The sequence below is a fragment of the Hypanus sabinus genome, chromosome 10 (genome assembly GCF_030144855.1).
Source record: "Hypanus sabinus isolate sHypSab1 chromosome 10, sHypSab1.hap1, whole genome shotgun sequence".
Classification (NCBI taxonomy): domain Eukaryota; kingdom Metazoa; phylum Chordata; class Chondrichthyes; order Myliobatiformes; family Dasyatidae; genus Hypanus; species Hypanus sabinus.
Genome location: NC_082715.1, coordinates 102,559,488 through 102,575,267, shown reverse-complemented (window position 1 = coordinate 102,575,267; position 15,780 = coordinate 102,559,488). Strand labels below are relative to the sequence as shown.

The following is a 15,780-nucleotide window of genomic DNA, read 5'->3' as shown; positions in this document are numbered from 1 at the left end:
CTCCTTTAATAACTAACTCTGGTAGAGAATTCAATATCTTTAGCCATTTTTGCTTTAAAGTCTCCTTTACTCAACTCTAAATCTCCAACAATGTGTATTATGTGTCTCCTTAACTCAGATCTACTCTAATAATGCATTCAAACTAAAACCAACAGATTTCTTTAATACTACAAAAAAGCAGCAGAGAGAATCAGTTGCTTTTATTTAGTATTTGCAGGTATTGTAAGGCACACGATATCATTCTTCATGACCAGATATATCTTGGGGGTCGCATCACTAAAATTGCTCAGTAGGCAATATACATAAAATCAGTCAAAGACAAAAAAAGCATACTATTTATGTTATTAAAATAGCAATTTTTTATTAATAAGAACAGATTTTTGCATGAAACCAACTTTTATAATTTTTCCTGATCCTGTACTGCAAATAAGTTACATGATTCCCCTAATTTCTAATAAGACACACACTGAGAATAGTTATGGTAAATATTGAAGACCAAAGGTAACTGATTAAGCAGCTATCAGTCCAACCCAAGATCAAGGACTCAGTAGAAATGTTTTAATCCCCTGTTAATAAACAAGCATTCATCATTGACTTCCTGTAATACCTTTCAATAGTCTACCCATCAAAGTATTATCACCCAGTCTGTGGGTCATCATAAAATATTGTTTCAAAGTGAGGCTAACCTCTCCAACAAGCAATAATTGAGATGATCAAGTTCAGAATGCAGCCAAATGCATCTGGAAAGAGCACCATTTAATCCCATGTTCCATAATATTTGGATGGATTTGGTCACCTCCATCTTCTTAAAAAAGCAAATAAAAATAAATTAAAAAGCCAATGTTTTGTCATTTATTCCCAATTCAGTGTTTTGTGAAGAATGTAATCTTCCATATCAGTCATTTTATTGCATCTCTGGTGTCGTCAAATGACAGTCATTCTTAAATATGCAGACATTTTAAAATTCACAATTTCTTTCACTTACCCTACCACCAGAATTTAATATAAACACAAAGAAGTCTTTAAATGTATTTAAGTTAAATCCTTTGCATACTCATATAATAAAAAAAACACTCCTGCCAGCTAAATCTAACAATAAAAGGAGAAGGCTGTAAGTCTTACGGCTAAACAGAGTAATGAGATTATGTTTGCTACTAGTTGCAAGGAGTACTTTCCATCTCCTGTAAATCTCTTCCATCCATATCTCGGAAATCAAAGTAAGCTTTGTACTATGAGTCTGCCGTAGAATTGAAGTAATTATCTTGGCTTTAATTTTTGACAAATGAAGATTGATAGATGTTTGGATTATAAGAGAAAAAGAGAGTTTGGCTGAGTAAAACAAAGTCCTGGTGAGGTTTAAGATCAGCCATAATCTTTTGAATGGCAGAGCAAGTTAGCCAACTTCTGTTTCCATTTCTTACTGAAATGAGGGGATCAAATGAGATTCTGCAGTAAATATTGCAAAAGGATGGAGTAGCAATTAGGCAGGAGGAAGGGAGCCAAATAGGGCTTTGACATTATAGCTGAGCCAGAGAGAATACTTCATTTCCCACTCTCTTATTATTAATAATAACTGTTATTAAAAGAAGTTTTCTGTGAGATCATGTGTACCAGTTTTTCAGAACCGAGCTGGACCAGTTATTTATTTCACAGTAAAATTGACATTCTGTTCCCTTGACTTCCTTAATCTTACAATGGGCTTGCAACAAACTCCAAATTGCCCTGCAATCACTTAATTTGAGTTAGGATGGTCAATTGGCACATTCCTGAAACCTAATGGAAATGTGTCCCTAACACATCAGCTATTTTGCTCACTTCTTTCCACACAGTCTGACCATAAAGCCTTTTCAAGACTTATTAACTCCGTAATCCTATAACATAGAAAACCTGCAGCACAAAACAGGCCCTTCAACCCACAAAGCTGTGCCAAATATGTCCTTACCTTAGAAATTACCAAGGGTTGCCCATAGCCCTCTATTTTTCTAAGCTCCATGTACCTATCCAGGAGTCTCTTAAAAGACCCTGTTATATCCACCTCCACCACTGCCACCAGCAGCCCATTCCATGCACTGACCACTCTCTGCATAAAAACTTACCTATGACATCTCCTCTGTGCCTGCTTCGAAGCACCTTAAAACTGTGCTCTCTTGTGGCAACCATTTCAGCCCTGGGAAAAAGCCTCTGACTATCCACATGATCAATGCCTCTCATCATCTTATACACCTCTATCAGGTCACCTCTCATCCTCTGTCACTCCAAGGAGAAAAGGCCGAGTTCCCTCGACTTATTCTCATAAGGCATGCTCTCCAATCCAGGCAACAAGCTTGTAAATTTCCTCTGCACCCTTTCTATGGTTTCCACATCCTTCCTGTAGTGAGGTGACCAGAACTGAGCACAGTACTCCAAGTGAGGTCTGACCAGGGTCCTGTATAGCTGCAACATTACCTCTTAAACTCAATCCCATGGTTGATGAAGGCCAATGCACTGTATGCTTTCTTAACCACAGAGTCAACCTGCACAGCAGCTTTGAGTGTCCTATGGACTCGGACCCCAAGATCCCTCTGATCCTCCACACTGCCAAGAGTTTTACCATTAATATTGTATTTAGTCATCATATTTGACCTACCAAAGTGAACCTCCTCACACTTACTTGGGTTGAACTCCACCTGCCACTTCTCAGCCCAGTTTTGCATCCTATCAGTATCCCACTGCAACCTCTGACAGCCCTCCACACTATCCACAACATACCCAACCTTTGTGTCATCAGCAAATTTACTAACCCATCCCTCCAATTCCTCATCCAGGCCATTTATAAAAATAACATATAAATTACTTTTTGTAAAGGAAACGAGAAGTATGTGCATTTGCTATTTCTGAGATGAAAAATTGAAAAATATAATCTAAATAATTTATTATATTCAGAGATACAATACAGTTACAGGCTCTTCTGGCCCAAGGAGTACATGTCACCTAATTACACTCATGGGACCAATTAACCTACTAACCCTTTGGAATGGGGGAGGAAAACAGTCATGGGGAGAACGTACAAACTCATTACCGGCAGCAGTGGAACTGAACCTGCATCACCAACACTGTGGTAGCATTAGGCAAACTGCTACACCGCCAATCTGCTCCTTTAAAAGCTATTTTGAAATCCAGATCCAAATTGAATTGCAGATATGATGGTGGCATTCAGGAGGCTGTTAGACAGAAACATGAATATGCAGGGCCTGGAGAGATATAAATCATGGGCAGGCACAAGGGATTAATTTAATTTAGTATGATGTACATCACAGGCATTGTGGGTGAAAGGGCCTGTTCCTGTGCTATGTCATAGGTAATGTGGCTATATCAGTGCATTGTACCTACATCAACATGACAGGTTTGAAGTTTTAGCTATCACTTTTGTCATGGACTTGTCTGAGAAATACATCATAGAGTATAAATGAATGGTGCACTGTTTAAGAATTCCAATGTTTTCTGTGCAGAGGCACAACCTGCATGGGATTACAATTGGTGCAAAAATTTATGTACCAATAAATTGATTACAGATTAGATCTAATACCCAATTTATCTAGCTGTCATATACTTCCATTTCGTAAGACTTTTGTGGAGCTAGATGATGTGGTCACGGTCTTTAAGGTTCAAGCTATTAGCTGTTTAGATGTAACAAAAAAAGGTAAAAATGCAAGAAAATTAAAAGAAAGTATCCACAAAATGTTTGGGAAATTATTGCCCTTTACATTCTTGCCTGTGGAAAATTAATGCTATCTATGAATTGAAATGTCACGGGATTAAAGGACTCAACAAATTATGAAATTTAATCCTATACGGTACATTGTACAGAAAAGACTTTGCAAACAGTTCCGAACATTTTTTTTTCTAAATTACAGGCCATGCATGTTGTACAGAAAACACATTCCAAACTATTGGGTGTTTGAAATTCCTGTTGACAGAAATCGTTCAAAAAAATGTTTTAGATATATCAAATCAAAATCTTTCATCGAGATCCTGAATATTAAAACTGTACTTTATCCAATGCAAATATTTAAATTAATACATGTTTCTGTAGGCTTCATGCATTTCGAATTGCCATGGAAATCAAATATAACATTCATTGTGGAATTATGATCAGGCTACTTCAGCTATATCCTTACCCAACTCTCAGGAAAATCCATGTCAAGTAGAGTTTCAGTAAATAGTTTAAATTTTGAAATATTTATTTGTAGTTATCATTACCTATATTTTGAATTAATTACAAAGATTTAGTGAACAATCAAAACTCTCTAGAAAGTGTAACTGTAGGTCAGATCTCAAGTTGCATTTGGGCTACATTGAATTGTTCCTAGAATGCAGTGAAAGAAGAATAGCTTTGTCTTGCTGATGATAAAATACATTGTTTCAAACAAACAGTGCTCATTGCTTAACCTGTTCTGAATAAATCTTTGCTATAAAGGACAAAGGGGATTATTTTTCCTCCTTTAAACCTTTGAAGAACACCTTGCAAATTATTAATGTTTTCATATCAAATTCTTTAAAATAGTGTTCTCACTGCTACCTCACAGATTATCAATTTATTTTAAATGACTTAACACGTACAGTAAATAGTGAACAAATGATAGTCAGTGTAAACATTCAATTCAAATGGTCATGAGATGCTTTCATCATTAAAGTTGAAGCAAGTATCATAAGTAATCCATACCAGTTTAAAATAATGTTTGTTTTTTGTTTACTTTATACAATTGAGGTCTTACTTGCAACATACGCTTACTGTGAAAAAGCTAAAGAATTTTGAAAAATCTGTATTTAGCTAATTATTTGTGAATGAATTTCATATTGCTGATATGTCTACAGAAACTGAAGCCTTCTTGATCCAATCTCAGGTGATACATAGCAATAAAAGATTGAAACTTACCACATATGGCTGATTTGGTGTTATTACACAGCAACAACAGTTGGTGTTCATTCTGTGACTCAAACTCAGTTTAAACCAATGGTGATGTAATATTGTATTCTATTCATTACTAACAGTTTCATTTATGAAGGGGATGTTTGCTTTAGCATTTTGCGTTTAACATATTCCGCACTAGCCAGTGACACCTCTCCCTTTAGTGGCAGAAAATTTTAGAATTATGCCACGTAAGTGAAGCCCAAGAGCTGAAAGGAAGGAAACCAGATATATATTCTGTACTGTGTCCCTGGTTCCTGCTGCATATTAGTTTTATGTGAAGCTATGAAAAGTCAGCTTGTACTACAGTCAGGTTGGTTCTATGACAGTTGATGGGCCACGAATTATCTCGAGTGGTAACAATGATAATGTGTCCCTAAGGGTTTCACTTGAATCTTATCACACATAAACTGGTACAGAAGTCAAATTCTTAATTTTAATCTAATGCATGTGGCAGGAACATTAATTCAGGCAGGGTAAAATCTGGGCAATCATTCTGGACATGATTTGTTCTCCACCATGGGTATGATTTTAAAAATGTCTCACCAACGTGTCACTTGCATTACTGTGATTTTCACAGAAGTGGAATTCCAATCTTCTTACTGTATATCTCCAGATGAGAGCTGAGAGAAATTTTATTATTGTTGTTAAATAGGCAAGGTTGATAATCACCTCCAATTATTCTTAAACTACCTCAGCAGAATGTAATCACTAATACAAACAGAGAGCCTTGAACACTCCTGGGTTGTCAATGGAAAATTGTTTTACTGGCATGGGGAATTGAATTTATTGCAAGGTTGGCCTTAGAACATTTAATTTGCCTAAACCTTTGGTGAATAAGATCAACAAAAATTAGTACGCAACTAGTTTAGCTATCACAGTTGTGAGTTAACTTTCTGTACTTCTTAGATATCAATTCCATTCAGAACTGCAAAATTAAAATGGAAATTTGCAAGGTTGGAGTGAAAAACCACAACCGTACACGTGTAAATTATTTGAGCTTAAACTGCTTTCCCAACAGACAGCTTTAATTATATTCAACACTTAACACGTCAGTATTCTGTCCTTGAACTAAATTGTAATTTCATAAAGCAAATAATTTTTATTGCTTGCAATAATGAATCAGAGCATACATGATGGGCATTGGAGGGATGATATATTTATTTCTAGAATTATTCACATTATTAGAGCTGGTTCCTTTGTTTAATCAACTAGCTTGAGCTTTGTGTGATGGTATATTTCATGTATGTTTTTTGTAGAATTGCATATTCTGATTGTAATGATTTGAGTTAAGATTTCTAAATCCCTTGATGATTTGAGATTTAAATGCCTTTTTCTCAGAAATCAGACAAATAGTATATTGCAGCAGCAACCAAAAAGATAGACATTGATCCATGACTGTAGCCCGCCAACACATTAATTAACTGAAATATCCCCTCAATATTTATTGACTTGAATTTTTAAGAAGGTTTCGGTACTTCCATTTTGTCTCTCTCGAATATATGATTTTTTTATTGTACATCTCATGAAGACCAGGAATGTCACAGCACATTATTCAGTTGTTTTGTTCCCTTTTCCTTGCTGAATCTTACAAATTGCATGTGTGTGTGTGTGTGTTGAAGCACTCTTTTCTTATTTTAACTTCTTATGTTTGCCTTGCTATGTTTTCTTGGCATAAGAAGTTAGCAATGTTTGGTTTTCACAGGATTTCAGTGTGTGTTAACTGTGCTGCACCGTATACTGTACAGAGAGAAAATAATTTAATTTCAGTTTGCACGGTCCCTAATTCAATACATGCTTAATTTGTTCAGTTTAACGGTGGTGTCTTCACAGTTTTGTATCTGGTAATTTGCTACAATCCAGAATTGACAATAAATATTAAAAGCAGTGAAGCACTGAAGAATAGATATGTGATGGGCAACCATTTACGAAAAGTAAACCACTGAGTGGCCTGACTTGCCCGATGTTACAAGTAATTTATTTTTAGTGGAACTATCACTATCTGTTGTATTCTATTTATACATATACAATAATAGATACCTGGGCATAAGTTACAAGGTTACAGTCTGATCAAAGGGTCATGTGATATCATATATAGCAAGAACAGAGCTTAAGTGGTTTATCAATGTCATTTAAGATTCAAGATTAGATTACAGTCTTGAGATTGCTTGCTGATACTTTTTTTTGTTCTATATAGCCCAAGCTGCTTGCATTGTACTTTAAATATAAAAATTACAATGCCTCCTTATTACCAAGAGAGTTTAAGTGCTCTTCAACACTTCTGAGAAGATATTAATTTTATTTATGAAATTACCGGGAATCATTTTTGATCAGTGTACCAAAAAAAATGCATAATTCAAAATGTACTTCAAAAAAACAGGACTCTTCTTTTTTTAATGCCAAAACAAAACAATTATCATCTGATTCTGAAACTGTCCTGCTCTTCAACATTAGTTAATTTTTTGACCTGACCTAGTGGCTCCAAGTTCCAGTATTGGTGTACCCTGACCATAAACCAAATGATTATAAAACCAACACTGGGACTGTCTGCCTACATTAATTTATATAAATCAGAATGACAGACTAGGGGGTTACATTATTTTTATACTTATTCTTCTATGTAGTGTCTCTTCTTGCAGTCAAAACAGAACCAATGAGCAGCAGTGACACTGCCACCACCACAGGAGATGGATCACTTGACAGTTACACTGGGTCAGGTAAGGCACTGGCCACATAGTTCAACTCACAGAGCAGGCATGATTGTCTGGATCTCGTTAGCTAGTCACAAACCAGAATTCAAACTGCTAGATTAGCAATTAGTGCTCCATTGTACTAGTGCTAATAATTTTAGAGAGTGAAATGTTCTTTTTCTGGCCAGGTGACATTTAGTGTGTAAATATCAAAAGAATATGTTTGCAGTGAAATAGCTATGTGTGTGTTTTTTTTTAATTTGAAAGAAGCAAGTGCATCAATGATAGCACCATTGTTCATGCTTTACTTCAAGGTAAGTACATCTGAACATGTCAGTCACATGTTGAAGCAACACAGAAGGCTTGTGTTTCCAGTGGTTTTAGAAATTAAATTCTATTAATAATTAATACTTTATAAATTAGGAAATCACTTGTAAGATTTATTTGTAAACAGGGGCCATCATAATAAGCATTTTTTCAGGCAAAGGAATAGATTTCATGCTCTTTTGCAGCTTTACGTTCCTTTTTAATAGCCCAGCAGAGCTAATGCAAAAATGATAGTTAAGACTGAAGTGGTCAGGCCAGATCAAGAGATACAGGAACATATTACAACAATATTACATGGAATATATAGTTTAATATCTCCAAATTAAAATTGAATTTGAGGAAGCATAAATTTAAATGTTATTACATATATTTCATTGACTAAAGTCACTTGTTAAGAAATGTTACGCTTTTGTAACTTATGAGAAATGACCTTACAAATTAATTTTAGTGTTTCTGAAAGTCATAAACAGATAGAAGGTTCTTTTGCACACAATGTTACATGATCACATTCTGTAACTGTGTTGGTTTAGATTAGCTGGAATATCTGGAGTTTAGTGATGGACGTGGACTGAAAAATTCATATAATGAATGGCATGCTTTTGTTATCATTGGCACTGAAGGCAGGCCAAGTGATTGTTTCCTGTGAAAGAAAGCAGACAAAAGTGAAATATGAGAAATATATAGCTGCCAAAGTTTTGTATAATTATCTTAAGGGATCTTGCTTTATCTATGCAGAATTTTCCTTCAGTAATATAAAGATAGAATTCTCAGTAATGGTCATTTGCATAACTGGATGAAAGGAAAATAATTTAAAGAATGCTTGTTACTATTAACAATAGCTATTCTTATTAGTAAAGATTTCCACCAGTAAAGGACTCTAGTCAGATCCCACTTGGAGTACTGTGCTCAGTTCTGGTCACCTCACTACAGGAAGGATGTGGAAGCCATAGAAAGGGTGCAGAGGAGATTTACAAGGATGTTGCCTGGATTGAGGAGCATTGTCTTATGAAAGCAGGTTGAGTGAACTCAGCCTTTCCTCCTTGGAGAGACGGAGGATGAGAGGTGACCTGATAGAGGTGTATAAAATGATGAGAGGCATTGATAGAGGCTTTTTCCCAGGGCTGAAATGGTTGCCACAAGAGAGCACAGTTTTAAGGTGCTTGGAAGCAGGCACAGAGGAGATGTCACAGTTAAGTTTTTATGCAGAGAGTGGTCAGTGCATGGAATGGGCTGCTGGTGGCAGTGGTGGAGGCAGATACGATAGGATCTTTTAAGAGATTTTTGAATAGGTACATGGAGCTTAGAAAAATGGAGGGCTATGGGTAAGCCTAGTAATTTCTAAGGTAGGGACATGTTCAGCACAACTTTGTGGGCCGAAGGGCCTGTATTGTGCTGTAGGTTTTCTATGTTTCTATGTTTCTAATGTGTCCTGTTCAGCCTTGGTAGTATTTTTTGGGAATGAGGTCATTAAGATCAAATCTGAATTATTCATGAATGATGTGTTGGCACAGCCCAGTGAATGATATATTAGGCACAATGCATAAAACAATACACTAGTCCACAATCACTAGGAAGTCCCATGTTAAACTGTGAATCCATCCTGAATATCATCAGGGGCTAGCCATCGTTTGGAATGAGATTGCAGCTGGTCTTATTCCAGTGTGATGATCAGTGGGATCGGGGGTTTTATGCTCTTACAATGCTGATCTTACTTCTTCCAGAAGTAAATAAATGGTTGTTGTATGAGGACAAAATTAGGCTCATTCATATTGGCCTTCGTAGAAACTTGGTGTCTAGATTTACCAGGACCACTTAGATGATGTAATGGAGGGCAGTTGCATCAGGAAAGAAGGGAGTAACAGAAAACAGACAACAGAGAAGAAAATTGTGGGGAAATGTAACACGTTGTGGATGTTTTGTCAGGGGACCATGTACACTAGGTCAGAAGTTAATAGACATCATATGCAGTAGTTGGGTTAAGCTGATGGAAATAATGTTACTGCATCTTATTCATCTCAGATGTGCTCATAGACAGTTCATAATGTCTTAAAGTTGAAAATGATCCCATTTAACAACCGTTCTCAAGCAATATGTGCGAAGGGTTTTAGACTGGTAGCATAACTTTTAATGTTGCCTTTGTGAGAATTTTTGTTTCGATTAAAGAAAACATGACTATGTCAAACAGTAAAATGTAAAGAATGTGCTCATAAACACAATCCTCTGTCAAGTGTTCTGATTTATGTGCTGCAGCTGAGCAGCTCTCTATTTTTGCTTTCTTGCACAGAGTAGCATTAGAATGGACTGATGTGCTGGCCAAGAAACACCCAAAACAGGCACAAATTTGGCAGACTGACTCCTCCTGTTCACACCAGCTTGAGGTCTAGTTCAGCTTTGGGCCCAATTGACATGTTGCCAACAGGATGTGAGTGCCAAACAAGCACCCCACCACAGCTCATGTACAAAGTGGGCTGGTGGTCCACCAGTTCCAGTGCCAGCAGGTCAAAGTTAATGGCTTTGAGCACCTAGCACATCACACTTGACTGACACAGGCACCATGTAGAAAAATAACAAAAATAAGAAATATTTCTTATGCTTTTTCACTTGAGCAACTGATAGCCTGGCTGCTGTGTCCTCGGTGCAGCTTCTAAGAGTTTGCATGACACAGTATTCCTCTGTTGTGATTGAATTTTAAACTTGATATTCTGCTAATGGAGGCCAATTTGTGTATTTAAGATGCCTGTTCTTTCTCTTATGCACCCTAAAGGATTAAACATTGTCTAAGTCAGCTTGGCATTTTTCTCCCAAGTTCAGGCAGATGAGATCATCGGCAAAACTCCAGCATCAGGTTTATGCCTGACACTTAGGATCATGTGTGGCTTTCTCCCCAAATGTACTTGGCCAGAAATGTTACTGTAAAATGCCACAACATTAGCTGTGAAAAGATTTGTTGGCTTTTTACAAAAGTGATAAAAAATAATAAATATAATAGCTGAATTTACCATAGGATTCTTCTGTTCTTCTGCCATAATGTAACCAAGAATTTTGCTGGATCCCTTGTAAAAACAGAAAATGGCAAAAATAGAGTGATCTGTAGAGTACCAGCTCGAGGACTTATAGAGAAATTTCAGGTGTTCATTTGATTAGAGCTGCAGATACATTGTTGTTTGTGTGCTGGTCCAAAGTTCAGATATGTACTTCTTACTACACCACCATGGAATTTCCATTACCCATGACATTCATTCTTGTGGCTTCTCTCACTGAGGATGCCAGGATAATGTCAATTAATCCTGAATTATGGACCATTTGCTTCTGTACAATTGCATGCAGTGGAACTTCATTATATTGACTTGATCACCAGGGATATCAGTCTGTCATCCAAAATCCAGTATGCAACTAATCTCTAGACAATTCCTACATTCTAAGCTCTATCCTGAAAACTTTTAATTATTTTTAGGATATGAGAAGAAAATGGGAAAAAATATATTTATTATCTATGCCTAACTACCCTCAGGGTTATTTGGATTTGGCCACAATACATGGGACTGGTTTCCTATGTAAACCAGATGAGGTAAACTAACATAAGCTAAAAACAATGTAAAATTATTGTTGCCTTTTATTTAAATAATCAACCACAAGCTGCCTGCAGAATTGTGAGGCTGTTGCATCTTGCCATAATGATTTCACTCAGCAGAGCCTCATTGACTGCTTTCAGATTTCCCAGCCGAGCAGCTGAGAACCCAATGGAAAGTAACTGTTTGGCTTATTAAAACTTGACAGCAAGGTATCACCTTCAAGGGCACAATCTTTGCAACAAGGAGATAAAGACCAGGTCTCCAGTTGTGGTAGTAACCCAAGGCAGGAAAGCTGAAAGTTTTCACTTGTGAAGTCAGAGAGAGCAATCCTGCTTCTCATCCCACAAACTGAAGATTTTTTTAATCTTTCAATTTTGCCTGGAGTTGAAGCTTCCACTAATCGACAGTGCAAATCCCACAGCCCAAGTCTATATAAAGAGGATTCCATTAGCTTCAGCAGAATGTTCTTTATCCTCTGCGGTTTAAAATCATAGTCTGGGGATCAGACTAACCCACTCCTTATCACCAAAGGCAACAGCTTTCTGCAAGACAAGGATAAATTAAAATCAAATATGATTTTCTTCATAAACTGAATGCAATCAGCGTACAGTTAGCTGTTAATGGAGGCCTGTATAATTAACAAGCGTATCATTTATGTATATCGTTTCTTGTTATTACAGGGCAGAGGATGAAAAGCTTAACAAATTTTGAATCTTAATTTCTATTAATGAAGTAAGGGAGAATAATGAACATCTTGGGTACCCAACAAAAAGTTTTAGTAGTAGAAGGTTGTGATGGGGAACTACGAGGTAATTGTTTATTATTGTTCAAATGCAGCAATTCCGTAAAAGGTTATAAATTGTTCAAACTGGCAATTAATTCCCATTAAATAAGTTCTAAGTTATTATATCCAGCTTCTAAGGTGGGATGGTTTGAATACACCTCATACAGTATGCTTTGTATAAGGGAATTCCTTTCCACAACAGCAGTTATCTGTCAAAAACACATACTATAAAAATATTCTTAAAACTATAATGAAGTAAAATACCATATTCTTTATTGTGTTCTTTGAAGTACAGATATGATGGATTAGGAGAGAGTAATTCCTGAGTTGTATAATGTGCCACTTTAATCTTCAGCATGGTGAATGAATAGCAGATGGGATAATAAAGGAACTCTGTGTCTTTTCCCAGTCTGCTCTTTCTCTGATGAGTTTGGTTCAGTAATGTACAGGTTATATGCATTTTACATCTATCTTAGTCAAGTCAGGTGGTTGGAAAAAAATGCTCCTATTCACATTTGGAACTGATCCAATTAAGATCTAACTAACCTTTTTTTTGAAGATCTACCCCAGTTTGTGAGTCCAATACCCAAAGATTGTTTGACTGGTCTAGCACAGGCATTAACAACAAAGCGAGGGTTCACTTTTGAACCTTCTTTGTGTTCTGAAATGCAATCCTCCTTACTCTATCTCAACACTTTGTTTTTCTCCTGGAGTTAAGAATAGAATTGTCCCATTTCCAGTGTACTGCCTTGCTGGGTCACTTCCATTGCTAATATTCATTTTGCGTTATAGTTTTCCTGAAGCTTCTCCAGCAATTTATCCACTGCAAGCAAAACATTATTTAAGATTGTTTATTTTGACATATGGTCCCAGGTTTGTAGAGCTACAGGTTCAACTCCAGTGTAAATCCTTCATTATAAATAGAATGTAAGAGATTTTGAGCCATCGAGTTTCTTGCAAGAAGTTTTACTTGAAACTTTAATGATGCCTTTTAGCATTTTGACCAGCTATGTAGAAAACTACTGAAGTAAATAAATGGCGCTGTTTTGTCATTTTCTAGATGATAGTTAATGGAGTTAGAATTACAATCAATTAACATGAATAATAGATTCAATGTAAAGAAAATAGGGTACTGCCATTTGCCTCCTATTGTACTCTTGAATGGTGCTTTTTTATCTTTTCCCTGGTCTCCAGCAAATTCTACTAGATGAAGGCACAGCACTAATACCTGTGTGCAGATAAATTGTAGAGGATTTATACATAGGTTACCCTTGAAACTGCTGGGTGTAGGGAAGGGGCAAATTTCCCCAGAGAAATTTAGTATGATGGATTCCTCTTAATTGGGACACATCGGGACCAGTACATTTTGGCCCAATTAAGTGCAGTCCTAATTAGCCAAAGTTTCATGGAAATAGTTATAAAGGTATAAAAAAAAGAAAAACTACTGTTTAGCTGAATGACAAATTATGTATTTAAATAAAATGCAGATTAAAATAGGACACTACCAGTACCACTACAGAATTATAAAATTGTGTTTTAGTTACTAATAGATATCAATGGAGGAATCCATCCAGTATATGCTGAAATCAGTGCAGGCACCTAGTACAGATAATGAACTCCCTTCATGCAAGATCCTCCAAATCTTCATTTGCATTGCACCATTCAGGATGATTGTCAAGACCTTCAAATTCTTTGTAGTTCCTGACTTGTTGAAGTAGTGAATGGTTTCATTTTCACTCCTGGCTCTTTCTGGCATCTCCAAGGCTAATGCTTGAAACCGCAGTGATTAAAACAGTTATGAATTGTCTTACTACTTATTTCTCGCCAACTATTAGTGACAAAAATCACTGAATTTTTGGACGCGTGCAACTGACACTATTCTAAAAACTTTTCACTCTAAGCACAGTGTAGTGTCTTAATGCCACACAAGTGCATTCAACTAATGCTAGTTCAAAATAAGTCTCCTGTCCCAATTAAGCAGCTAATGCCCCCATATTAACTGAGGGTTGTCCCAAATAAGCAGCTGCCCCAATTAACCAATGGCCTAATTAACCACTCTACCAGCAATTTCCAAACTGCTCTGGTTCTGAATGGGTGAGACTCAATCAGATTTATTATCATTGACTTAAATGATGTGAAATGGGTTGTATTGTGACAGCAGTACTGTGCAAAGACATAAAATGACTATAATTTACAAAAAAAATTCAAAAAAATTAAAGTAAGGTAGTGTTCATGGGTTCATAGACCATTCAGAAATCTGCTGGCAAAGGGAGAGAAGCAGTTTCATTGAACAACATTGAGTGTGTGACTTCAGGCTCCTGTGCCTTCTTCCCAATGCTGGTAGTGAGAAGAGTAAATATCCTGGTTGGCAAGGCTCCTTAATAACTGAAGCATCACCTCTTAAAGATCCCTTTCATGCTGGGGAGGGCTGTGCCTGTGAAAGTGGGAAAGTGAGTATGGAACCGGAGGAAATAGCAGTGGTACTTAATGAATACTTTACTTCAGCATTCACTATGGAAAAGGATCTTGGCGATTGTAGGGATGACTTGCAGCGGACTGAAAAGCTTGAGCATGTAGATATTAAGGAAGAGGATGTGCTGGAGCTTTTGGAAAGCATCAAGTTGGATAAGTCGCCGAGATCGGATGAGATGTACCACTGGCTACTGTAGGAGGTGAGGGAGGAGATTGCTGAGCCTCTGGTGATGATCTATGCATCATCAATGGGGACAAGAGAGTTTCCAGAGGATTGGAGGGTTGCGGATGTTGTTCCCTTATTCGAGAAAGGGTGTAGAGATAGCCCAGGAAATTATAGACCAGTGAGTCTTACTGCAGTGGTTGGTAAGTTGATGGAGAAGATCCTGAGAGGCAAGATTTTTGAACATTTGGAGAGGCATAATATGATTAGGAATAGTCAGCATGGCTTTGTCAAGGACAGGTCCTGCCTTACGAGCCTGATTGAATTTTCTGAGGATGTGACTAAACACTTTGATGAAGGAAGAGCAGTAGATGTAGTGTATCTGGATTTCAGCAAGGCATTTGACAAGGTACCCCATGCAAGGCTTATTGAGAAAGTAAGGAGGCATGGGATCCAAGGGAACATTGCTTTGTGGATCCAGAACTGGCTTGCCCACAGAAGGCAAAGAGTGATTGTAGACGGGTCATATTCTGCATGGAGGTCGATCACCAGTGGTTTGTCTCAGGGATCTGTTTTGGGACCCTTACTCTTCGTGATGTTTATAAATGACCTGGATGAGGAAGTGGAGGGATGAGTTAGTAAATTTGCTGAAAGGTCCGAGGTGTTGTGAATAGTGTGGAGGGCTGTCAGAGGTTACAGCGGGACATTGATAGGATGCAAAACTGGGCTGAGAAGTGGCAGATGGAGTTCAACCCAGATAAGTGTGAAGTGGTTAATTTTGGAGGTCAAATATGATGGCAGAATATAGTATTAATGGTAAGATT

At 37.0% G+C, this 15,780-nt stretch overlaps 1 protein-coding gene across 6 annotated transcripts in view; it reads left to right on the top strand.

Annotated features, from left to right (window-relative positions):
- The window catches only part of eya4 (EYA transcriptional coactivator and phosphatase 4), a 419,225-nt gene that overhangs the window by 265,727 nt on the left and 137,718 nt on the right, over positions 1-15,780 (top strand). For 3 of the 6 annotated variants that reach the window (XM_059982434.1, XM_059982430.1, XM_059982431.1), the window contains exon 5: positions 7,573-7,665. The exons of 2 other annotated variants lie outside the window; for them this stretch is intronic. In XM_059982434.1, the coding sequence (XP_059838417.1) occupies positions 7,573-7,665 (93 nt within the window). The remainder of the gene's footprint in view (positions 1-7,572; positions 7,666-15,780) is intronic. One more of the 6 variants, XM_059982432.1, reaches the window with a different exon arrangement.